Consider the following 27127-nt stretch of genomic DNA (forward strand, 5'->3'; position numbering starts at 1 on the left):
GCATTGATGCCAGTTTTAGGAAGATATTCAGGATTACGCTGTTTTTCCACAAAAACCAAAATTACAAGAACTCAACATACTTTCAATCAAAAACAATATAGGACAAATGCGTGAAACAACAAGGCCCTGGAAGAATATCTAAATATTTTTGCCTTTGGTATAAACAGTAATTGATGGAAAATGGATTATAATAGAAATAAACAGTGACCTAAATACAGTTACAGAGCACAATACGGAAAAAATTTTCATTAACAGCTATGATACTAATTCTAAAAACAGCACAGACCAGTTCTTAGACCAATATATTTGCTTATTTCCATGCTTTTTCTTCCCCAAATACCTACAACAATTGAAGCTCGAAGAGGTGAGTTGATTGGCAGGTAGAGAGTAGAGTAAAACGTATGGTCAGGTAGTTCCCGGGTTTTACACTTGGGAGCTAGGTGTGTAAATGGATCACTTGGTAATCTAGCGCAGTACCTAAGTTGACAAAACATTTTACAGATCATCAAAACCTGCAAATTGAAATCTAAACACATTTCAGTGGAACCTTGCCTTACTGGTGCGGATGCTACAGAAGATGATTTCAGGTCATACTGGCCACTGCAAAGGTACACTGCTGACAAATATTCAACTAACTACTGAGCAGAAGACCTCCCAGTCCTTTAATATACACCAGGTCTCCACAGCAAGGTCATTCCAGGGTTGTAATGATGCACAGGTCTATCTCATCTCAGGTCCCAGGTTTTGCATTGTCTCCTGATTTTTCTATTGCCTTATTCCTCCTATTTGTCATGGTTTTCCCTCTGAGGAGTAGCCTTTCCTCCCTTGTACTCACTTCCCTCTCTCCCAACTTAGCATTAAACGCAAACACACTGATGTTAAACTATGCTGAACCTCTTAACAGTAGAGGAGTAATGCCAGATATAACCAGCTGCCAGACAGCCTTTGAACCATCTACTATCTACGATTCACCCTTCAAATCTGACTGCTTTTGACAGGCTTTATTTACCAGGAAGTCAATCAAAATGGTCTGCATCTCAAGAATTTAGCTACTAAGGCACTTTGGCAATTGCATGAGAAGCTTTACTTAAGTAAATGACATTCAGGGCTTCTCATAGTCAACCACACTGGAGATAAGAAGTCTGGTTGATCAAAAACTGCCCCCAGCAAAGTTTGGTTGGTTTCTGCCAACCCCATTTTCTTTACATGCCTAGAAACTGCTGTGATGAGGACTTGGTCCATATTATTCCATATGACTACAGATACATTGACCAGTCCATAGCTCCCTGGATCTTCTTACTTGCCTTTTTTTTTGAAGTATTAATAACATCTACATCTTCCTGTCACTAAGAACCTCCTCTAATTGTCTTGGCCTTACAAACTTGATACTTGACCAGCTCCCCTGAAAGCATATCATCCTGTCTTGTGGACTTTTATTATGTTCACCTTTATTACTGTGATTCGGTTTTTAAAGATGACAACAGACTGCTATTACAAATGTGAATATTAGAACTGGAAGATTTAATTACAGTTTTAACAGTTCTTTTATTTATTTATTTTCAAAACTAGCCTGACAAGCAAAAAAACCAATCTTACTACCCATTTTGAAACTATGTTTTCAGGGAAGTTTTTTATTAAACAGGAATCATTATAACTACAGTTATTATCAGTGCTAGAACCTCTGGTAGGATAAAGATAAAAACAGCAAATAATGCCTTCAAATTGCTGTGACCACTTTCTTTGAGAGAGCATATCCTGTCAAGATGCCTAAGAGAAAATGTGTAAAATGCCTCAGCCTGTGCTTTCATGTTGTGAGACAGACTAAGAAACTTTTTATTCAAAGACATGAAGTAAAAATTAAATATGCCTCTTACCTATTTATGTGTCCAATAGCAGTGTTAATAGTAACTCTTGGACTGTTTTCATCTGGCCTCAATACGTAGGGTGGAAATACATCATCATCATCAACAATGGGTTCAGTTTCAGTTTCATTGGTATCAACAGATTTTGAGCATTTGTTTCTGAGGATCTTAACATTTCAAGAACAGAATATGAGAAATTTTTCCCTTAAAAAGTACTATGAAACATTTAACCAGACCAGGCCCATTCATCTGCCCTCATACCTTCTCAATTGCTTTATATGTCTTAAGATCTTCTTCAAAACTTTTGATTTTGTCTGTATCTGCTAACATAATATAATTGGAAATTGGTGCTCTGGCTCTTCCTTTTGACTGCACATAGGAGCGGTACTCCGTGGGCAAATCAAAACGCACCACCAAGTTGCATTTTGGTATGTCAACACCCTCTTCTACAATACTGGTAGCAATAAGTAGGTTGGTTTCATGTGCTCGAAATTTTCGAAGAACCTGCAGAAGTAATGAAGATAAATTTGAGAAGTTAGTCCAAGATCTGTTTCCATCATGAGATTCAACAAAAGACAATAAGAAAAAGGTGAGATGGTGAGACAGTCCAAAAATATTTCTAAATACGCAAATGCAAAACTATTACAAAAATCTTTTCAGGAATACAACAAGACTATTTAACAGAACCAGTAGATTTCTAGGAGTCAAATCTGATATGTGGAATCATATGAGGCTAAGAAGCTAATATAGCCACTAGCAATGGAGAGGATCCTTCCCTATTTATTTACAATTTTTCAGTTGTGGTATAAAAGGGAAAAAAAAGCTGCTTTCAGGACAGCATCTTTTCCCAAACATTCTGAGGCTGAAGCATCTTTGGGGATAGAGCATATTCTAGAGCTGGCACTTCTGATATTTATATTATATATGAAATAATACTAAGGAGGACAACCCAGCTGGGATGAGCTTTAACTGATTTAAAAATCGTGGGGTTTATTAATATTTATATAATTTAATGATTTACAAAATTCACTTTTATAAAAGATAAATATTAAAACCAGCTTAACTATTGCAATATGTCAGCAACCTTAATTTTCTTTACAGTATTACTATATTACCACTAACATAAATGTGGAAAAATTAGATCTGACTAGACACAAACATGATTTTACATTGTTTTAATTTCTGTTTGTGTAACGTGACATACCAACATCTCTAAACACGTTGTTACTTTTTTTATAAACAACATCTGTATCTCCAATAAGTGTGTATATTTGTTAAACCAAAGGTATTCCCTGAACTTCCCATGACTTTGCCCCAGACTCTGCCTGTTGGCCTTTTTTGCTTTTTAAAGACACACACACACACAAAAAAAAGGTTCTGAAGGTACTGCTAATTTAAATTTTTTTTCTTGAAGTTACCTCTTCCTGTTTTCTAAATTCTACTTCCATCTGCTTGTTACGAGGCTGGTTCTTGCCAATGCCATGTCCAGTTATAAAATTGCTACTGATGTAAGCCAGTTCTGGATCTTGCTTGCCAGCTTCTTTTATCAACCTAAAAATATCACATGTGTTTTTAGAAGTCACACAACCCAGAAAATGGAAGAAAATCTTAAGGTTTTTAAGACCTACATTAAAAGAAAAAGTGGAGGTATGACAATTAAGCCACGCTAACACAAACTTACTGCAGTCTTCTCAAAAAGCTCTGTAAGGTTAACACAAGACAGACTGCATACCTATACAGCATGAGTGGCCCTGCATCACACACATTTCAGACCGATCACAGTAAAACTAGATATTTTTAAACCAATCTATTACTCTAAGGCTCCCTGCTGCTAAAGCACCCTACTTATAATTGCTTTTGTTTATCTCTTTTTCTGTTAACTGTGCTTGATTTTAGAAGACAGACCTGTAACTGCTTCCTCAACAAAGTATGTTTCCTCAGTATAAGATATTAAATTTTAGGTTAAAACATAATATTGCAATTCTACTTAATATTAGAAGATATATCCTGTTTAAGTATACTGGTGACAAAATACTGACCTGTTTTTCTAAAGAGCAATGATCAGCCTACCCAGTGAGAAATTCACTAATTGTGAAATTTACTCAAACGGAGAACTTAATCCAATGCTTTAAAAGGAATACTGAACAGGGATGTGAGGAGCATCCATGCTCTCAATTTATTTACCCTCAGTTTATTCTTTAGGTTACAGAAGCAGGAAAGACTGCTTTCTGCAGTGTTCTGATTTCAAAGACAAGGTAGAAGATTGCTTGTACAAATAATGCACTAAATCTAGAATGAGACATTTATGGATTTAAAACCACCATTACCATGTGCAATCAAACTAATTACACTGTAGCTACATTAGTTGATCAGTTTTCAGGATGGACAGAATCTGGGACTTCTCAACAGGCTTTTGAGCAGCAGATCCAAATAAAAATATCAAAAAATTAGATCCCTTGCATGTCTCACTACAGCCATCACAGTACTACTTTGCTCAACCGCACGTGCATCGTGTCCATTGTCAGGTGCTCCTCACAGCCAAAGAACACCCTGCCTCTGTTCACCTCCAACAGCAATTCCAACCTTTCCCAGATAAATCCCTAGCAGTTCTGTCTCATATATTAAGTAGATGGGTGCTGTGCCAGTCCCCAGCTACATGCCTACCATCTGCCCAGCAAGCTGCTGCCAAACCAGATGGAAAATGGCAAAGTTCTCCCTGCTCTTTCTACCCTTGAAAAACTACTGAAGTCTTGCCCCCTTTCCTGGTCCCTATTTCTAACAAAATCTATGGGAACATAAAACACCTTGAAGACTTCCTTCCTTTGCTATCTGTTAAAACTGGAATGGAAAGGGAGTATAGGCAAGAAGATGGAAAAGTGGCAAATAGCTTGGCATCCTTCTGGAAATAGACTATAAGGATCATCCTGTGCTAAAATGCAAATGTGATTTGTTAGTTCAAGGCTAAATAGAGCTACATTTCTCTATCCAGTCTCTAGGCTCTTGAGATAGACATACTAAGAAAGTATGGGTTAATAACTGGCCAGAAATCCTGGGTTTTTTAATATTTCTTTTTTCATATGGCATTTCTGTCAGGTCATATAGATTGATTACCTACTAAGCATCTCAAACATTCTTACTTAATTTCATTTGTTACAGAAATGGACAATTAAAAACATCTGAAGAAACATTTCACTGTGCACATCTTTGGCAAGTTCCTGAGAAACATTCAAGACTTCAACCTTGAGATTAAATAAGTATTTGTGATAGGTAACAGGTACTGTTCTTCAAATAGATACATGAACTTCTGCTTTCCAACCTCTCCCTAAGGAAGTTGAGAGGTACAGCAATGCAAATGGAAGGAAACTGGGCTTTAGAAAATGTCTTCTCTTCTGAAAAGGAGTGTGTAGGCACCAGAACACAACTGTATACACCAAATTAAACAATAAGTGAGCCACTCCATTAGTTGAGTGTAATAATAGTCAAAGACCCAGAAAGTACAAATACGTGCCATGAATCTTGTCTTTCCTCAGTCATAATGGATTTAATAAAATGGTATTCTAATCTCTAAATACTACCATAATAAATACATTTTAAGAAAAGTTCTATTTTTAACTTAGTTCTATTGAATGATCCATATTGGATTACTGGAAGCTGAAATAGTTGTGATACACTAATTCAAACACTCATGACTCTCTCATTCAGGAAGCAATCTTTCCCCTATATATTAAGTATCATCAGCAGAGGCCCTGAACTAAATCCACTCCACTCAAATAACCCTATAGGGAGGTTCTCCACTGAAGGCTTCCAGTCTTAATTCCAACAGCTCGGGTGTGATGGTCAACCATGTATGACACATGAGGTGAAGGAGCATTTTGAGAGTCTGGTAGCTAGCTTTGAGAAGGGGACAAAAATTTACATACAGTTTTATATTTTGCAGCCAATAACCTTAACCCAAGGTGAGGTTAAAAATGTCAGAATTTGGTTACCTATTTCATCTAGACACCATATTCTGTCAGGTTCAACAGCAGTTAGGATATTCTATAGTGTATAAATCACTGTCTACAAGAACGTACAGTGGAAAACCAGTATGATTTAAATCATATTCATAACTTAACAGAGAAGAATAAAGTTTTCCCAGTTCTGTTCATTCCATGCAGGGCAATGAAATATTTATTTCAGCTCAGCAAAAATGTTATCAGACTCTGTTAATGTTATTTCTTCAGGAGTTATTAACAGCATATGTTCATTTCACTGAACAGCTTAGTTTGCCTCATATTTGCAGATTTATGTGAACATATTTAAAAATGCAAAAAAAAGGCAAAGAGAAAAGATAACATTGAGAAAACGCACATAGGCAAGTTGGCAGATCAAAGAGTATGTTATTCATTCAAACTATTGACTTGGGCAAAAATGTATCAACACAGGGGTCAGATTCAGAGGTATCCAGAACGCAAGGAACACCTCGCACAGGACATTTATTACACTATCTGAGAAACCTACTGAAAAACAAAATCAGGATAGATGAATAAATCATGTAATTCATAGTTTGTGGCAAACAGCATTTAACAATTAAGTGTCATATATAACTAACACGAAGCACATTCAGGAACACAAACTGATAAGGAACTAGAGTATTGCAAATTGGCAAATACTCACAGGTTCATATTTTTCTTGGTAGAGTCTGTAAGAAAGCACTCAGTATTTGACTGAATAGGCATTTTACAAACACCAACTCTGAAAGCAGTACTGGTAAATCTTAAGAGATATTTGTGCAAGGGTGAATTTGGTTTTCTGTAGACTTGGATCATATAATACTATGATTTAGTCGGGTAATGGTAAAATTTCCAGAAGTATTGCCCTCAGTAAGCTAGAGAAGTTTCCAACATCCATTGCAAATATAAATTTAAAGGCTGATTACGACAGAACAGTATATGCCTATTTTAGGGGTTCAGTACAGTATTTCACCTTTTGCCTTCTAAAGGAATGAAATTACAAACTCAGGTTTGAAACAAGCCCTTGAATATAATTTTCAAAGACACATGCTCTTCCCATCCACTCCACCTGCTTTACATAGATCCAGAATGATCTCCTAAACCAACTTTATAAATAGAGTTCTGAAAATACAAAATAATCCCCTACATATTCATGATATTATCCTGACAGTTGATTCTGCCTTTTTTCTTCAAAATAATTATTTTTAAAAATAAAAGTCTTTACCTATTTAAAACAACCGCTGTGTATCTTCTTTCCACAAAAATAATTCCACATAAAATATTAGTAAAGGGAGATGGGAAATTAGTCTCTGGCTTCTCTTTCTCCTCAATTTCTTCATCCTCATCATCATCTTCAGAATCACTCCAAGATACATAATTATCCTGGTTCCTATTGTTATACCATTCAACACTTTCAAACTGCTGCCGTTCATATGGTTTGTATTTGCGCAAGATTTCAAGCAGCTTTATTACTTTTGGGGTCACAAATTTCAGGTCAAGTGAGGCAGGCGAGAAGTGCTCTTCACAGAGTGCATGTATTTTCCTTAGGAAAGTGTCTGTAAACAATAAAAATTTCCTGTGCAGCTCCTCTTGTTCATGTTTGATATACTTCTGCAGCTCTCTCACCATCATCCCAGCTACCTTATCTGCACACCAGGGTCCCAGAACAACCAACACAGCTCGACAGTCTGACAATATCTACAACAAATGAATTCAAATATCAGTTCAAAGAGTACATTCATGAACTATTCATTTAAGACTAGGGGCTTTTTTCTCTTACAGCACAATCTTTGTAAGAATTCTGACAATTGTTTTGTTATAAAATATGCAGAAGTCTGCTTTTGTTATTTACATGACCTTGGGAACTTTGGTGTTTCTAATGGAGCAAGTTCCCCCTTCCTCTTAAATTACCATCAATCAACTTCAAACTCTGTACATTTCTGAATCTCAAGAAAACCCCAAGCTTAGTCAATATTTTGCAATTTTGTGGAACTGTAATTTGAAATTTACCCTAAGATAATTATACTAATAAGAAGAATACTTCTTCAGGCAGCTAGATAAACAAAGCAGAAATTCTTATCCTTAATATATAACACAGAACTTATAAAATAAACACTTTACTGGGCATTTTTACTTTATTTATTACTGATAGCTGGCAGGGTTTCAAAAGTATATAACCAGAAAGTTGTACATTGGCCTTAGGGTAGCCTTAGCAAGTCTACCCTTTCAAAGGAAAAACAAAACACATTGGATACTCTCCAGTGCCAAGACAAAAAGCACCTCTGGCTGAAACTCATTTCTTTTTCCTAATATGGATGCCTCCATCATCTATGAGAGTTACTGGACCAGAAAACAAGCACAGAGGGTTAAAGCTTTAGAAATGTATCAGCTAATCCACTCTCTAGGACTCTGCAAGTCATGGAGCTGCCTTCAGCCAGTATTCCTTATATATTTTAGCCTAGTACATTTTAAGTTTAGCACAAAAGTAATCAGGACTTCCATTTCCCATGCAGCTGTGCTAGGCTGCCTTATGTACCATCTTTCCCTCTGGCTTAAATAGTATTTTATGGACCAGCATCAAAGTCCTCAGTTTCCAAGAATGTTAAAGGAAACTGGAATACTTTGGGCTGATGAAAAAATACATTTTCCACCTTTCTCATGGACTATTATGGGAATGTGACTCACTAGTTACTTGTTCAAAGACTTATATACACCTACATAGTTGTCACTTGGGAAGCAATTCCAAACCACGAAGCCCAAGTGGGGGAAAAAAAACCATGCGTGGACTCCAGGCATGACAGGTCCCTGCTCAATACACCACACCTTTTGGATTATACTCTGCCATCTGGCATGACAACATAGGGGCAAACACAGAGAAAGTCAGGGGCAAGCTTGAGATTCAAATTCCATCCCAGAGGTGTGGCACTAGTCCAGTGTTGTTCTAAGATAAACTGAAGATACTGTACATCTATGGCTGGAATTTTTGCCTGAATTCTTCCTATCAACTCTTAATACAACTGGGTACAGTCCAAATACTTCCTTAGGTATTATTTCCTCTTCCACAGTGAATTATTCAGAGGTCAAAGGAGATTGTGAAGATGTCAAATTCTTGACTTCAGAGATGAGGACCCACAACATCAGGGTGCAGAATTGTTTCAGTGCTTTAAGCAAATCTGAATCTCAAACCAGATGAAGTTCTAATCAATGGCTAACATTCAAGCCCCACTCACTTATGAAAAGACCTGCACTATTAGTGAATCCAACAATCAGATGTCTTTTGGCTCAGACCATCTAGGATGTCTGGGTTAGGTTTCAGTAATGTAACATACATCGCAAAGTAAAACAGTTGTAAGATTCCTATTCCCCAGGTTTCTCACATAGTTTGATATCCTTACCTGCTTAGAAATTAAGGTAGAATCTCTTTCTTTTGAATGTACAGATATGTTGCAGTCATTTAGAAAAGCAAGTGCTTCATCCAATTCCTTTAATAATCTTCCATACAACCCACTTTTGTCAGTATATGGTCCACAGTCTACAACAATCTCACATGGCTGAGAAGCATATCTTAATGAGGGCAAAGAACAAGTTAAATAAACACAGCTTCTGAAAGTCACAGTTTTTTCACCCTCTTAAGGTTATACATCAAATACAACAGCAACATGACATGTATTCAAGAGCATTTCTTTCCCCACCATGAATTACTAATGATTAGTAGTTATACAGCTAAATACTTTAGTAGAGAAAAACCTCCACCACCCCAAATATTGAATTACTTCATTCTAAAATACTGTTCGCCCTAATACACTCCTAAAAAGGAGGTTAATATTGCTATCCTCATTTCAAATATTGCAAAATTCAAGGCAAAATAAACTGAATTTCCTTGACCACCATCTTCATTTGTTTTTCCAAAGTGTACTCTCTTTATATGCATAACAAAACCAATCCACATACTGTAAATTTATGTCTATATATCTATGTTTACACTAGTAAAATACTCTTGAATAGCAGTGAAATTTTCTTAAAAGCTAATGGTTCACACAAGTTCAGAAAAATGCATATAAAACATTCACACACACACATCTATTCCAGAACATGAAAAAACATTAAAAACTTTGTCTGAAACTCAACAATTCAGTACAGCTGGTGCAAGAAAATAAGATACATGGAAATCACTTCACCCTAATTTTCCCCTACAAAAAGTCATTACACTATTACTATCTTTATTTTAAATAACATTCACAGGATTCTAGATTCTGTAACTCACTCCTCTGCTACTTAAGTATTTACAACTTCCTCTCATCTCTCTCTGCCTTTCATCAGCCTTTAAAATTCAGGCTACTCATTTGGGGGGGGGAAAAAAAAAGAAAAAAGGAAAAAAGGCAACTTCTCCATATTAAGAACATATTGTACTGTGGATGTTGTAACATTTTTCTAAATAGAAACATTATGGCATACACTGGACATGAACCAGTTACACTCCAAACATAAGAGTGCATTCTGCAAGTTCAGAAATGTTTAATGGAATGTGAATTTTTAAGGTTGGTGGTGTGTTGGGTTTTTTTTGGTTGCTTTGGGTTGGTCTTTTTTTTTCCTTGAGGTTCTTTTCAGTTGTTTTGATGTCTTTTTTGACTTTTTTTGGTTTTGGTTTTTTAACAACTACAGAAAATCTCTGAATATCAAGGCCAATCAGCCTTTGTACTCAAAAAGCCATTGAACATTCCATCTCTGCCCTAAACAGAAGTAGTGGCATCACATACACACAAACTTTTCTAAAATTTAAGAGTAAATATTGCTACTGGTTTATTCCAAAATGAATATGCAAGCATCAATTTAACAGCTTTAATTATAGAACACACCTGTCTAAGACCACCAAATCAGTTGCAGTTTCAGCATTGCTCTTTAAAATTTTCTCCAGTTTCTGGATCTTCTCCTCTAACTCAGCAGGATCACATTTCCCATTTAAAATGGAAGCTGTTAATCCCAAAATTCGTGGACATGATGGATAATCCTCACAGATCTGTGAAGTAAAATCAAATTAAATTCCTTAGGAGAGTTATCCTGAAAACCTACTATCAAGTTAGCAAACTGCAAACTTAAGATGCTTAGGCTGGAAATTTTTATTTCAATACCAGATGTTGCAAAAGGAACCAAACATTGAATTAATATTTTCTCTTCTACTGACTGGAAGTTAAACTAAAAATTGAACAACATTTAACAGTCATCATATTTAAAGGTAAATATTTACAATGTAGAAAAAATATAAACAGTTAGCATTATACAGTATATTCTTGTGACACAATATATATCCTACTTCCACACCATATAAAAAGGCACATGCACTTGAAGAGAGATTTGAAAATATATTTATTAGGCCTTTCACTTATAAGCCAAATACCACATGGAGCCAAAAATATTCTGGAAAGAGTCCTAGAAACATCTCTAGAAATCAGTATTTTAAAAATAATAAAAATTGATTAGGACATACCATTCCTGAACTCAAATATTTTATCAATGAATTAAAAAAATTCCCCTAATTCCATAAATTTAGCTTTGCTGTTAACGCCAGATTTTTCTTTAATCCCCACTATAAGATACGGTAAATACATTATTTTTCTATCTTTTAGTATCACTGAAGTCTTAACTCATTGCAGTAATTTCACAGTACCAGAACATGCTAACATACGGTTCCACTAATATTTTTCCTTGGTAGAAAAAGTTGCCTTAAATGGTTCCCAATTCCCCAGCCCTCCCACTGACTTCTCAACAAGTATTAAAACATTCAAGCAATGGAAGCCCACCTTCATAATTTCACGGTATGGATGATCCTCGATTGCAAGATGGCACTCATCAAACACCAGAAGATTAATATTTGACAGGGATAAATACTCATTTCTCAGAACAGTCAAAGCAACATGACATGTCATAACCAGAACCTAGATTGAAAGGAACAAAACACGTGTCAGTACAAGAAAAGTATCAGCTGTCTTAGACCAAGGTGAAGGAGGAAAGCCTTCTGCAGGTCTTGTTACACAACATTAGCAAATATCAACCCCTACTCATCTACCTACACCAGGTAAGGATAAAAGAGAATAAAACATTCTCTACAGGAGAGAATAATCTGTTTGAAGGGGTTTATATATATATATATATATATATATAGATTATATATATTCACATGCCTAGAAAAAACAATACAACAGACAATATCAACACCAGTAGCCAGACTACACAGAACAAATATCATTAAATTCATAAGTTAGTGTCCCTATCATCATGTCTCTGGCAAGAAAGACAGTTCTTCATAAGCCTCCAGCTGTAACAAAACCAGGATGTTATCACAATTCTTTTAAAAGGAAAATTTATTTCTTGTACACTGACACAGATAAAAATCTTGATAAAATTATGCACTAGTTGTACACTAACTTTGAACTCCACTTTCTCCTGTCAGTTACTCAGACACATTTCATAAACAACTATTAACTGCCAGAGTGAAAAATCCAGAAATTAGAAATATTTGTATTCCTGCAAGATACAGAGGTCACCTTAAAAAAAAAAAATGAAAAAAAGAACCACCAAGGAAATTGTTACATTAAAGCTAATGATTTTCCATCTATAAAGACAAGTATACAGAAATAGTGTACTTAAAAAAGCAGGAATAAAATGTCAATGTTCTGCATCCCCAGAGAACATTCAATTTTATCAAATTTTTAACCTAATATTTAACAAAATTTTAATGGCATTTAAGGTATAGCATGCATACTCAAAATATCTTCTTAAATCATCATCATGAACTACAAGTCCAGGAGACTGAAAACAAAAGACTAAAAGGACAGTTTTTTAAAAGCAACCTCATAACGCCTACATGCTTTGTCTCAAAATTAATACACAAATAATACCAATATGCTGCATTTCTTTTAGAAAAAACTGAACATATAATTGGAAGAAATCAATTCTGACCCAGCCTAACCCACTGTACATTTAGCTTATAGTTTATACTTAATACATTACCTGATGCTTAGAGAATTCCTGACTCCACTTCTCTTTTGTCCATGATTCAGTTATCTCTAAACTTGAATACTCTCCCACTTTAAGGTCTGAATGTGTCCTGACAGCAGACACTTGCTGAGCAACTTGATTTGCTTAAGGAAAAAAAATAAATCTCATTCACATAAAGGTCTTTCCATACATTGATTTTCAAGATGTGGGTCATATTACCTAGCACCTAACAGGATCTTTAGCTTAGACTAATGTTAAACCAGGTGTACATGGCAACTGCCTTTATGCAAAACCACATCAAGGAAACAGATCGGTAACTAAATTGCACTTCAGATAGAATGTCTTAACTTTAAACTAGCAAACAAAACATGTAATATATATTAAAAATTTATATTAAAGAGATTATAAACAAAAGATTAAAGGTATCACATCCTTGCTGTTGAAGACTTCATGCAAAAGTTTCTCCCAGCTTTGCTATCAGACAACATCTGTTCCAGAATATTCCATGGAAATACTAGCAGTGTGTTTAGGAACTTTTTGTCTTACCAGAGTTGACCAAGAACACAGTTCTTTTTCCATTTTTGTTGAAATCTCCCCTGATCTGATAGGACAGCTCTTTAGTGAGTAGTACTGCAATAAAAGTCTTCCCTGAGCCAGTGTTTAAGCAGACTATTGTATTATGATCCAAAGCTGCTTCAAGCAGTTCAACCTAGGTTTAAAAAATAATAATGTCCTTACTTGCAGCAATGCAGTGAAAAAGCTGACAAAAAATAACACAAGTGATAAATAAACTACAGACAAGTCAGTAGTACCTCGATCCTGAGATCTTTACACTGTCACAGAATTAACATTTCTCTTTCATAACAATGTACTGTTACAATCTTTAAAAAATATTAACACGCTATATATAGTCCAGCTTCTAAATCTAAAATCCTTCAGTGCCACAATTTGTTCTCAGGTAGCTTTCTAACTATATCTTTTTAATAGATGATTCTGCTACTAGATACATTGTGTGAAGAAGCTACAGCTTTTCAATCTAATTGCATATACCAATGCAGCCAAATAAGCAAGTACACTAGCTCAAGGTGACTGAAGCTCCTCAGTAATACTAACAAAATGCTGGCTTTCAGGCACCTCTGCAGTGAAACTCTAGAACTCAGAAACAGTTTACGTTAAAGTGAAAAACAAGGTAACTTGAAGAGGTTTCTGACTTTACAGAGCTGCTTTGACCTGTCTGTAAACCAAAAATCAAAATTTACTACATAGAAGACATAAGATGGGGGAAGGAGACATGATGCGTGCATACAGTTGAGAGTCACAGTTTACTCTATTTGTCCGTAACAATGTTCTGCAGAGAGCAGGAGAATATTCAGCTTAAATGCTGTTCTGCTCATTAAAGAAAACTGAGAAGACAGAATGGGAATATAACAAAAGTAGAGCAAAGTCAAACTAAAGAATTAACTCCCAACACGTGGAGTTGAGAGAGACATGCTTAGGCAGTGTGCAACACTGCACATTCTCCACCTGCTCTGGTTCTTTTTCCATTAAATTAATGGATTTAATTGTACTTTTTTTTAACATTACTCTATTAGTACTATCACTAGTACCTGATATTTTCTTGGCGTGTAAATGTTATCATGAATTGCTTCTTGTTGCCATGGTAGTCCAAAAAATGGACCCATTGGGGAGGAAGCAGGGGTCATGAGCTGCAGTCCCGCCATGCTGAGGGATTGCAAAGCAGGGCTTTTCATTCATTCATCCAGTGTTTCTTTCATTGCATTTTTGTTCTAGCACAGCCTACTATAAGAAGAAAAAGAAACAGCATTAGATACAGTTGCAATCCCAAAAAAGAAGAGAAAATTTATTATAAGAAAAGGACATTACTTGATTTTACTAACCAAAGTTCTTCTTCTCATACGATTTTCAGCAGAAAACATTGATTTTAAATTTACAGGCACTCTTCCAGTTGAAGATGTGTGTTTAACAAAGTACCACAGAAATTCAAAAGAAGCTGTACTTTACAGGGCAAAGTTCATTCCAGCCATTTGGATTTACACACATACATTTTAATATAAAGTTCCATTTGTGTTCTCACAATCTCATTTAAAATATCTTGAAGAAAAAATTTTAAAAAGTAAAGCTGTCTTAGCTTTACTTCAGGAAAGAAAAACATTGATTTTCTACAGCATAGGCATAAGTATCAGATTTTCCATTTTTCCTTCCAACCAGAAGTCCCTGTGACCAGTTAAAGCCTTTACACGCACGCAAACACGAATTTTATTCTAACTGGCAGGAAAAGAACAGAAACTACACAAGAACTTCAGTATTTTCAAGTAACACATTCTGATAAGGTTATCTTTTTAAGGAACTGGCAGAAGCATTATAAATAATTGCTGATGACTCCGATAAGGACTAATGGAGACCTGGATCCATATCAGGTTAACCACCAATTTCCTGAAAGATACCCTAATTGATAAACAAACAAAACATTCAGAACTTCATGGCAATTATGCACTGGAAAACACTTTCCTACTAAGGCTATGAAGTCGTCATCACCAGAGGGGCTTAACAAAATTTGCTACTTGTTAGGAATCATCAAGGTAAAAACCAAGAGATAAAGTTTTGTCTCATTTCTTTCCAAAGTGTCAGAGAAAGCCCAGAAGGACACTGTGGTTAAGGTGAACTAACATTATACATCAAGTTCCATCATAAAGAATTATTTATCTTTTGAAAACAAACATTCAGTAGCAAAAGCTACTTACTGAAAAAGGTAAATGTAACTTCTTAGGGGTTTTTTTCAGTTGCTTTGGAATCAATCTCCAAACTCATGCAAACCTTTTCATTTACTTTTTCAGTACTCCAACTAAGCTACCATTTCAGCCTGAATATTTCAGATTACCTTAACAGATAAAATCAATCAATATGATATTGCTTTATTTAGCTGCAAACAGAAAACAACACAGCCTACACACATCATAAAAATAAGTAACGTCATTTATTCATTTCAGTTGTAATACAAAAAAAAAAAAAGACTCCTGCAGATTTTCAGATTGTTTCTATACATTTCAAAAAATGCATACACATGCACACAGGTTCTGTTCTAATAATTCAACGAGTAACTTTATAGAGTGTTCTAATCTGGCACAACTAAAGATGTTCCAGTTCATTCCCTCTCTGGAACTAGTGGTTTCGTGGCTGTTCCTCCACTGGGACTCCAAAGTTCTGGGTCATGGGAGACAACAGGCAGGAGAGATACATTATCACAGAACTGTTTATTTGTTATACAGTTTCATGTAGCAATCTGATTATCCCTGACATTCTGATCTACTGAGCATTCTCACACCAAGTGTACCTGATGTTAATCAATGTGTGACTGATCAGCTTAAATCAGTCACGTGGCAAGGACAGTAGCAAGATACACAATCTTCCCCAGCCACTAGTAGAAAGCACTGAGAAATTCTGGGCACTGCTAACCTTCAGAGAAGCTTCTGTATGAATTGACAGCTTAGATGCATGAGAGCAGGGAAGAAGGGAAAAAATCTAGGGGAAGGTGTGTCATCCCCAACACCTCCTTCTCCAAGCTTATAGACAAAGCTCTCCTTTAATATATCTAGCTTCTCTTTTCATATTCCAGTGAGCTTAGCACTAGTTGATAACACATTCAAAAAAATCCTTAGAATCATAGAATGGTTTGGGTTGGAAGGGAACTTAAAGATCATCTAGTACCAACCCCTCTCTTGTGTTTATCATGATTACAATATTTCATTGAAATGGTCTCAAGCATGCTTCTCTACTTACATACAGCAACTTGTGAAAAAAACCTTAATGTTTGATTTGTTTAAAAAGAGGCCTCATCAGTGTCATAATAATTTCTAGAAGGGACCAGGGAAAAAAAAAACCAACAAACCTTTTCCATAGTAAAAGCTGAAGCTGTTTCCTCAATCATTCTTCTATGTAAGCCCAGTCACTTCAGTTTTATAAATCACTTTAGATGAGCAGCACCTCTTCTTTGTTTACTGTTCCACCTATGTTGTGTTTCTTTTTCAAATGGTAACTACAACTTTGAGAACATATAAAACAGCTCTATAACATCACCAGGAGGGAATTAAGAGAAGAAAACTAACCTTATTTTGAAGGGCTGCTAATAAAAAACAACATAGGATCCAATAAGACAAATAATTCTATCTCCTTTGCTACACATTTCATAACAGTGATACCAGGTTAGCTACCCTGCTGCAAGAAGCGAGGGAATTTAGACTTACCTACAGTTCCAACTTGATCTGGAAAAGCTGTGAAACAACATATACTCTAAACTACAATTTTGTTTTCTGAGTACCTTCATGAAAGACCTGCCCCAGAGTACAATCATGTCACTGAGATCAAAAAAGCATTCTCAAAAAATCTTTTGAAGTGCAAAGGAAGAAGTATATGCACATTCATAACTTGAAAAGTACATGCAACCAAAACAGCATTGTGTGCCACTGTAACCACAGCAGAGCTGAGCTCACATGAGGCTGAACACACTTGAAATATCATATAGTGGGAGGGAATTTGAGCTAATTCAGGTAAAGAAAAAAAGTTATCCTCCCTAAACCATCATTGTTACTTTCTGCTGTAATAAAGTTTCCTCGTCCTGGCCTTCATTTCTATGATTTGTATTGGAAGTATATAAGATCTGACAAGATCAATGTCAACATTATTATGGGAGTAAGCCAATAATTGTATCATTCTAAGTTTCTATTTCAATAGCAAGGAAGAATATCAAGTTCTTCAATAAAAGAAAAATACTACAGGACCATCTACAAATAAAAAGCAAAAAATCACATCTACTTGAAGAACAGATTTTAAATTGAAAACATCTGAGATGTAAGTACATGTGTTCCGAATCTGTGGACAGAAATCGACTGAACATGAGCTAACTGAAACTAGCTAACAGTGAAGCAGAAAAAAACCCCAAACTAGTCCTGCTCAGTCAGCTTTGAGTAATAAACATACTTGCTATGATGTTCCATCTTTGTCCACTACATTATTTTGAAAATTAATAGAATAAGAAACTGTAAGAACTTGCTGAAGCTGAATTTGGAGGGAGAAACACCTGAAACAAATCTTGCTTCCTGGGGCTTTAGACTACTTACAGCTTTAGACAGTTACAGAAACTTGATAAGGCAGCACAGTGCCCAAGCTTATCTGTTCTACTAAAATAACACTGACCGTCAGTCTTGACAGTTTTAAGAGCAGAATGAACAACTTGATGTCCTTACTTTAATGCACATTTATGTGAACAGACAGTGAACTGCAAAGCTAGAACTAACCCCTTTAAAGAACTTTATTTCAGAAGGGTATTCAAGGTTGGGAATGAACAGTCAATAACATGTAACAGCAGTTTCTTCCAGCCTTGAATAATTCTAGAACTATATGTGCAGGTTTTTCAGCCACATGACTGTATCCAAGTTGAAGCCACCCTTGGTGCACAAAAAATTCAAGGTTTGTTGCACTAAGGAATACAAGCTACACCAGCCAGGGCTCTCACTCAGAATAAGACATTCTGGATCTAGTTCTGCTCAGAGGACAGTTTAAAACATTTATGGAATGACACTGAAGTAGACAGAATAGACCAGAGTCTCAGGGATGCATCTTTCAAGTTTTTACCACCATTTGCATGCGTAGTTTGTGTTATATTCATACCAAGTTAAGAAGTTCTTACTGCCATATGCAATGTATTTCATTTGCTTTCTACACTGATTTGTTAATTTGTGCCCAATATAATTCTCATGACACAGAAATTATTTCCAGTGCTTTAGGTTTTCATCTTTTCCAGGAATGCCTAAATTATTCTCTAAAAACACTCTCAGCATCAGCCAAAAAAGCCTCAAGAGGTAAAAATAATTCACTTATTCTAAAGGAAATAAACCACAACTATAAAAAAAATTAACAGAATCATATTCTCTTACATGAACACCTAAAAAGTCTGAAAGCAGTTTCTTAAAAGCAATTTCTACATTCAAGTGCTACATGAAACATTAACTTGCTAAATTTTCTAACAAATAGAATTCTTATTTGGGTAAGGGAGAACCAAGTAGAAAGAAAAATGCAAAATAATACAAATATAAAATACATAGTACAAAATTAATGTAAATGTTCATTTACAAAATGTAAATAATGTCACTGAGTGTGTTCCACATCAACTTACACTGTAAGAATTCAGTGGTAAGAACTGGTTTTGCCCAGGTGAGGGTGCAGATTTCTACACTGTCTGGTTTTTAAACCTCCTTTAAAAGTACACTTCTTAAAAGGATTTGACTTTTGCTGTGATATTCCAAAAACATTACAAAAGTATATTTTTTGAATATTACTCCCGTCAGTTCTCTTATGAGAACTTAAAAATCCCAAACCAAACACCCCCAGTTTTATTTGGAAAAAAAAGGCCCAAAACTCAAACATCAAACAACTGTCAAATAATATTATTCAATAAGATGAATCAGAAATTTCTTACATTATGCTGTCTTTAACACAGAACACAGCTGTAGAAGACACTCCTTATCTCTTATCCTTCAAAGATCTTTATCATGTGCATCATCTAACAGCAATTTTTATACTTGGTCTTAGAATATTCTTAAACGAAAAAAAAGGTATTTCAGATGTGTCCCCTTTCAAGAAGGACAAACAAAGCTCAAATGTAAGCATTCCTATAAGGAACATCTTCCCTGGTTTCACTAGCTCAATCATCAATATTCATTGTGAAAGTTTATTTTGAATTAGAAGAATTTTATTTGTTCTATTTTTCTGGTACAGAACTGTCTAACAGCACAAGCAGAACACTGGCCTCTAATAGCCTACCCAAGGCATACCAAAGCAGTAAAGTCTGCTTTCTGTTGTTCAGGAAAGTTTCATTAAAAAGCTTATTAATAAAGATTACATTGAGGCTCTACATTTGGATGAGCTGCTTCCAAAGCATTTCTACAAGCAATACAACAGTTAACAGCTGGAATTCCTGGCACACTCCTCCTAAACGTCTGTTTACAGGAGAGAAATGGAATATAACATGACGCTTTGCAGACTCAGAAAACTGCACAAACTCTTAAGTCCTTCATCTAGTGTTCAGTCACCAGTATGACCAAACCTGGATTTGATGCAAAAGCCCAATAAACACTTTCTGTTGCAATTAGTCTGGCTCTACCAACAAGACACCGTTCACACAACAGTTGTGCTGCTGTACACTGGAACAGTCCCTATGGCAAAAGAATTTCAGCACTATTTATCAGCATAACACACACGGGCTGGAGGGCATTTACCAGTAAAGCAGTGCAAAGTGAAAACAAAAATCAGGGCTGTAGTGACACCAGTGCATGAGGCATTGAGAATAAACATTCTCCTTTAAAGAATATAGACATGCAGCCAGATTCTGGGACAAACTTTCATTTTTTAAAATGCTGTGTATAAAGCCCTGTGCAACAATCCTAACTATGCAGTTGCCTAATCAGTAGAGTAGAACCAGCGCAGACTCCTCTTCTTTTACCTCCTTAACACAGAGGACAAAACATAAAACATGAAGTAAATGGTACCTAAGACATGAGGGCAAAGTGAGGAATAGCTAGAACAGGAAACTTGATACATTTCTGTCTACCCTACATTTTCAAACCACAGGTCCATTTTTCTACTGTGTAGCTTTAATTGGAAAGCCTCTTTTCATATTTTTGACAAATTCATAATTCTAAATGAAGCATACTTTTGAAACTAAGACATTAACAATTTGTCATTTTCTTTCCTCACCGTCTCCCTTCTATCTCCTACTGGGAACAACATATAAATCCAATTATAACTCTAACCTTTTGTATCACCCCTCTTCTCACCCCCCTTTTTTTTTTTAAGTGATTGTATTCACCAACACAACCATACTGGAATATAAAATCCATAAGAAATACTTAAACACCCAGACATCCTTTTAAAAAACTGAATAGATTTCTAATCATATTCAGCTTCAGAAGAAATATCACAGCATGTGTTTCATGACAAACATCTTTATCTACGCTACTGGATAAAATGAAGTAGCTACTTTCATTATTCTTTCCAAGGAAATTCACAGTAAATTTCTGTAACCTCACACAGAAGTTACGTTAATCTATGGTTCTGAAGCAGCTTTAAATACAAAATAGAACACAGTGCAGTGATACATCAAAACCTGCTTTGCACACTACAAAGCACAGTCTTACCGTTTTAATTTCCGCAGCCTCTGTGTTTATGCTTCCTGAACTGCATTTTGACATCATGATATCAGCTTGTAGATTAATCACATAATTTGCAAGCTTCGGCTCTTAAAAACAACAACAACAAAGAACTGTGAACTATAAAAATTATTTGAAAAGGGAACTACGACAGCAGGGTTAATGTGGTAATTCAGTTGCATACAAACATTTAAATGTGTTGAGCCTACACTACAACTGGCTGACAGAAATGAATTATTTAAGTTCACCTTGAACATGAATTGTTTTAGTTTACTATTAGAAACTAAAACTCAAAAAAGAGTGATATAGAAGATAATTTTGGGTAGCTTAAATGTGCATGTACTTCCCTAATCCTATTTACAGGTTACTATTATTAATAACAGGTTCATATGAGAAATACAGTAGTAGAGTCTCAATATAATTTCACTATGGTCTGTAAAATTGTGCTGCTTTTTCCATGCACATGTACTTTGATTTCACTTGAGCTAAACATTAAAAAAATGAAATCAGAACTCAAACATCCTTAAATTATTTCAATTTGTAGCTGCAAGTAGTACAGTCAACTCATGAAAAAGCAACAACCATTTCTTCCTATTACATTAGCATGTGTTTAATTAGTAAAAATACTGTGCATTTAGGATGGTGATTTAGACATAAAACTCTGAAAGACAGTCATTCATGACAGTGAATTTCTAGATACATTAGTCAAATAAATATATTTTTACATGTAATATAAAAATATAACTTAAAGCAAAAATACCATATATATGCACAAAGTGTTCTTAAAATTCTAAAATAAAAAATTTACACAATAAATACATCTAAAAGTATGAGTTTCCCCAGACCTGAAAAGAGAAAATTTTTAAATCAATACTGAAAACTTAAATGCAAAATAGATCTTGATGAAAATTTCTACTCCAATCAGTTCCACAAAGTTAACAAGGAGGACACTCCCAAGATTACTTCAGTATGTTCATTTTTACCTCAAATGCTGATGCTGAGCTTTTCCAGAGTCTCCAAGGCTGTAATTTTGTTTCACCCTAGGTAACCTAAAAGGCAATATAAAGAGAGAGCATTTTAACATGAACTGCCATAAAAATCAATTGTGCCATGTGGTAGTCTGCTTTCTTGCATTTTAATATTTAGCTCTGTAGCAAGAACACATGGTCCTTCAAAATCTAATTATCATATGTCCTTTTCTGGCTAGGGATACAGACAGCGTCTGAAAGATCAGCCTTAAGTGCTCAGGAGATATTTGCATGTTTTGTTTTATCTGCTAAAGTAATTGCTAGCTGAGGCCAAAGAGATGTACAGCTTTCCTCCCCTGTGCTCCCTCTACATATTTCACCTAACACAGTAGAGCAATCTACAAGAAAATTATCATTCAACACATTTAAAAGAAAATTCTGAAAAAATGTATGTTTTTCCAGAAAACAAAATAAACAGTTATTGTTTTATTTTACAAGAATACAAAAGGAGTGCAGCACAGAAAATCTGATGAATACTGCATTCATGTATAAAATAAACCTACAAAAATTTTATTCCCAGGGCTACATTTTAAATTCTTTTTTGCAGCATACATAAATATATCCTTTTTTCATGACAAAATACATCAAATTACTGCTAGGACGCAGTAAGTAGAACTCAGATTTATTATAACATGTTCCTGTTATGCCTAGGTTTATTCATTTATTCACTGCCTCTAAACATGAACGAAAATATGTATTCCATTCAACCAGAAAATAACCTAATAACAGAAAACTGCCACAACCACGGTAAAAATACAGAAATATACTCCACACTATGTATATTTGCAAGAAAAGCTAAAAGGAACAATATAGCATTTGGCTACCCCAGCATAAAGCAAACACGAACAGAAAAGAAGGCTCAACCCTTGCCAGTAAAGCTAATGCCATGTGCGGCTTCACAGAGCAAATTTACTTTACTGCCTAATCGCAGATGGCAAACACAAAGCACCCAGATCAGTAGGTAAGATCTGGAAAACCAAAACGTATGTAATTCTCCACCAACCCAAACCGCTTCCTTTGGCACATCAAAGCCGAGAGCCAGAAGACCGCGGCTTTAATCAATCGATCGGCAGGCAGGAATTACAGTGGGCCCTTTGAATGCCAACCCAAAACCAGACAGGCCGCATTCCTGAGATGCAGTCAAGGTCTAGTACAAAACAGCGAGCGTGTATCGCATTAGCATCTAAATGGCCTTGGTGCACCCGCTCAGACAAAGCCTGGTGCGGTGTGGCCGATCCTTCCCGATCCTTCCCGCGGCCGGCCGCGGGCACCTGCCGCCGGGATGGCCCTGGGGACAGCGGCACAGCCCGGGGCTGCCCAGCAATGAACATCCCACACGCTGGAGCCCCAGCCGGCAAGGCTGTTTTTACCACATTACAAAGATAAATTAATTTATATAAAAGATTTTGCTTCGTAGTGTCCGGGCACCTTGTTAAAAACAAGCAAAAGGGACGAAAAGGAAAAATGAATTACATAATTACATTTTAGAAACTTAATTTTTAGCAATGTCAATGTGTGCTATCAAACAGCAATGCTACCCTTTTTTTTTTTAATGTTACATTTTCTTCTAAGAGCTCAACATTCACATATTTTTTCAACGGGTAGAACGTGAGAGTTCCAAGATAACGAGCTACTTGGAGAGTCTTAACTCCAAGACACACCACAAACACAACAAATACTCAAAGAAAAAAGCACCAACATGAAAAAAAAAAAATCGGTTCCTATAAAGACATCAAGAGAAGCATCCAGGAAGTGACACAGCAGGTACTTCTGCAAATCTCCAGCACTCTAAAAATCTGCAAGCAAACCACGAGTTACTTCTGCAAACCTCAGCCAAGATCTTCAAGTATCTTGGCTATTTGCTACTGAAACACTTGCTAATGCAAAAACCAAGTATCCGAATATACCAGAGGATACAAACAAATCAACGGGTTTTATTTTTATTTCATGGGTTTGGAATTCAGCCCTTGAAAATAATCACATTCATATGATGTCCAACTTGCTATCAAAAAAGGATGACTAAAATTTAGAGTAAAAGACCTGCTGTCACACTGTAAGCAACTGACTGAATCTGAAACACAGATTATCAAAGTTCTTGCACTTGAATATCCAATTCTCTCCATCAATTAAATCATTACTTAAACTGTTAACAACTTGAAAATGAAGTTATCTTGCAAGAAGTTCTAAGCAATTGGGCTCTGAAGCTCTCAACAGAGCTATGATAAAGTGAATAATCTCCATACAAATACAAATGAATTCCAGTAGAAACCCAACTCCTGCATTATCAAAAGGGGGTAAGGTAAAAACTGCCATTATGACTGGGAGGAAAAAGTCCTTCTGGGCTGGCATCCTGTCTCTCTATAATTACTGCTGGTCGCAGATGCTGGGGGCAGGGGTGACTATAAAACAGGACTTATCCTTCTCTTCCATGTGTTATTCCAGCAACTTCATATTTCAACCATTTTTCTTTGGTTTATTGTGATCCAAACAATAAAGTTAGTCAGAAACAACAGTACAAACTTCCTTCTGCCTCAGATTAACTCCAAAACAAAATACTCAGCATCCAAGGAACTAAGCCTTCTCCGTACAAGCCAGGTAAAAAAAAATTACACTCAGGGCACACATTTCTCTAAATAAAAAAAATCTGAGTTATACAAGCACTCAGAAAAACATTTATTAGATTTAAACTTATTAAAATTAAATTATGCCCCATATTTAATTTGAGTTTTTTTCAAGCCACTGCATAGAAAAATCACAGGTAAATTTATAGATTCTAATTTATAGTTACTATCATATCAGTATCACAAGTAGGGATAAGTGATCATATCCATGCATTTCTTTATCATTTGGTACTTTACCTGGGTACCAAATTAATTACTTGTGATGATTTACTTTATTTAAAGGTTATGTTCAAGCCTTTCAGGCACCTATGTCTTTGGACAGGAAGGCAATTAAGCAGACATTAGGGCAGGGATTTCTCTCTTCCCCAATTTGGGGGCAAGCTGTGAGGCAAGTACAGTTCCAAAGCATTAATTATTCTTGCTTAGGATAAGTAAAAGCAGCAGCTGTCCCCTGAATATAACCCCATGTGGAGACTTCAATCCCATTATTTGCATAAACATAAACCCTTTCTCTCCATGTGGCTAAAAGTCAAGCTCCCCATATTCAACAGCTCTGCTATCTCTGTGCCACAACACCCAAAATTACTAAGTGTTCTACATTACAAAGGCTTTCTCTGAAGTCAGTAATTGCATCATGCAACACCAACAGATAGTTGGATTTTAAATAAAGCTCTAAAACTTCCACCAACTCTAAAATGAGAGTTCGAATCTCCTATAGTTGGTCATAATATCAAGTTAAGTATCACCCAAGAACCAGTGTACGGATTCCAGCCTTAGATCACCCCAAAAAAGTGTTCCTTATTAACTGTGCAAACTAACTCTTCCTAGTGCAACCTTAAAATGCACAAGTATTACATATTAGTTAGCACATTATTTATTCCACATTTTAAGCTTTGTAGTTTTTAATGTCTTCCTAAAAAGGAAAGATTTCTCAGCAATTACACTACTAGTCTTCACATGTTCTTACCCTGCAAAAAACTTGTGGAATTTTCTTTTATGTGAAGCTGGGATGAAGTTCATAAAAATATATAGCATAAAGAAACTATTTTTGCTCCCAAATTCAGAAGACAGTCAAAGCTCCACTGATACCACAGAATCCAATCTCCAGAGAAAGAACACCAGAAGGGACAAAAAAAAAAAAAAAACCACAACAAACAAAACCCATACTTGATTCTTTCATTTTATTGAAGGAAAAAATGTGAATAATTTCTAAGACATTTCCATAGTGCCCCTGCTTCTGTTTTGTTTTTTTTTTTTTTTTTTATTTTGGCATATGTAAGAATGTCTAAAGGTGAAGATGCTGCCCAGTAAAGTGGTCAACATCAGCCCTAGAGATATTTAACAGATGTGCAGATGTGGCACTTAGGGATATGGTTTAGTATGGACTTGGCAGTATTACATTGATGGTTGGATCTTATGGTTCTTTTCCAATCTAAATGCTGTGAAATTCTATAGTTCTATGAAAGTGCTCTGTGGCATACAACAGTGTTTCAAGGACTCTCAGAGAAGATGAACAAAATTTCCCATGATGGCAAGAATGTGCATGATTGTAAAATGATCTGAATTAACTGCAAAATGGAAAAGATACTGTTATTTCCCTCCATATAAATACATGCATTTAGAATACAACATGAGCATTCTTTTACATTTTTTTCAGTTAAACAAACTGCAGCAGATCGTATCAATTAACAATTTTAATTTTTTTTAATGCATCAATCTTCATTTTTCAGTATTGTCCAATAAAGCCAAGATTTGTATACTAACTGGGGTTCCAAAGTGGTGAGAAATCATAAATATTACATTTTATCAGTATAAAGCTTGAAGCCTCATGCAGTATTTTCATATCACGTGTTATCGGTAGCACTGTTGACCTTCCAGAACAATTGATATGACACTGACACTGAATCAGATATATTCAAGAATTTACTTGGCAAAAAGGTAGTGATGGGAGAGTTGAAGTCGTTATCTAAGATAAAGTGGTAAAAAAAATAACAGTACAAGATGAGACATAATTGTTTTGTGTATTGTCAGTCTTGAAGTAGAGGTAGAAAAAACTAGAATGGTTTGCAAAGATTTGGGGACTTCCTCTTGTGTTGAGTAACTTAAAAGTTTTCATTGATGATAAAAACCTTTATTTTTAACAGATGTCTAAAATGGAAGTCTTAGGTTTAGGAGTAAATATGGAGTCATGACTGAATTAAAAAAATAAAAATATTCAAGATCCACAAAACCCAACTGGAACAGCTTCCTCTCCCCAGTATGTGGGGTTATAGGAGTCTAAATATTGACCGAGAAGCTTTAAAGCTTTTTTTCCCTCCTTTGAAAGCCTTTCCCATTCTGATCAACTAGGAAAGGTAGAACAAGGTTGAACAGATAAACTGCCAACCATGTCAGTTGTGAAGTAAT

At 35.6% G+C, this 27127-nt stretch overlaps 1 protein-coding gene across 3 annotated transcripts in view; it reads right to left on the bottom strand.

The window, feature by feature from the left end:
* Positions 1-27127, bottom strand: part of DICER1 (dicer 1, ribonuclease III) — a 64225-nt gene that overhangs the window by 24613 nt on the left and 12485 nt on the right. For 2 of the 3 annotated variants that reach the window (XM_032692300.1, XM_032692303.1), the window contains exons 2-15: positions 22056-22121; positions 21061-21161; positions 16758-16910; positions 14458-14650; positions 13397-13559; positions 12863-12993; positions 11653-11787; positions 10711-10871; positions 9250-9418; positions 7080-7552; positions 3281-3413; positions 2124-2366; positions 1875-2029; positions 345-477 (exon numbers count right to left, since the gene is read on the bottom strand). In XM_032692300.1, coding sequence (XP_032548191.1) covers positions 345-477; positions 1875-2029; positions 2124-2366; positions 3281-3413; positions 7080-7552; positions 9250-9418; positions 10711-10871; positions 11653-11787; positions 12863-12993; positions 13397-13559; positions 14458-14601 — 2040 coding nt within the window. In that variant the 5' untranslated portion in view covers positions 14602-14650; positions 16758-16910; positions 21061-21161; positions 22056-22121. The remainder of the gene's footprint in view (positions 1-344; positions 478-1874; positions 2030-2123; positions 2367-3280; positions 3414-7079; positions 7553-9249; positions 9419-10710; positions 10872-11652; positions 11788-12862; positions 12994-13396; positions 13560-14457; positions 14651-16757; positions 16911-21060; positions 21162-22055; positions 22122-27127) is intronic. The other variant, XM_032692302.1, reaches the window with a different exon arrangement.

Source organism: Chiroxiphia lanceolata, chromosome 6 (genome assembly GCF_009829145.1).
Source record: "Chiroxiphia lanceolata isolate bChiLan1 chromosome 6, bChiLan1.pri, whole genome shotgun sequence".
Classification (NCBI taxonomy): Eukaryota; Metazoa; Chordata; class Aves; order Passeriformes; family Pipridae; genus Chiroxiphia; species Chiroxiphia lanceolata.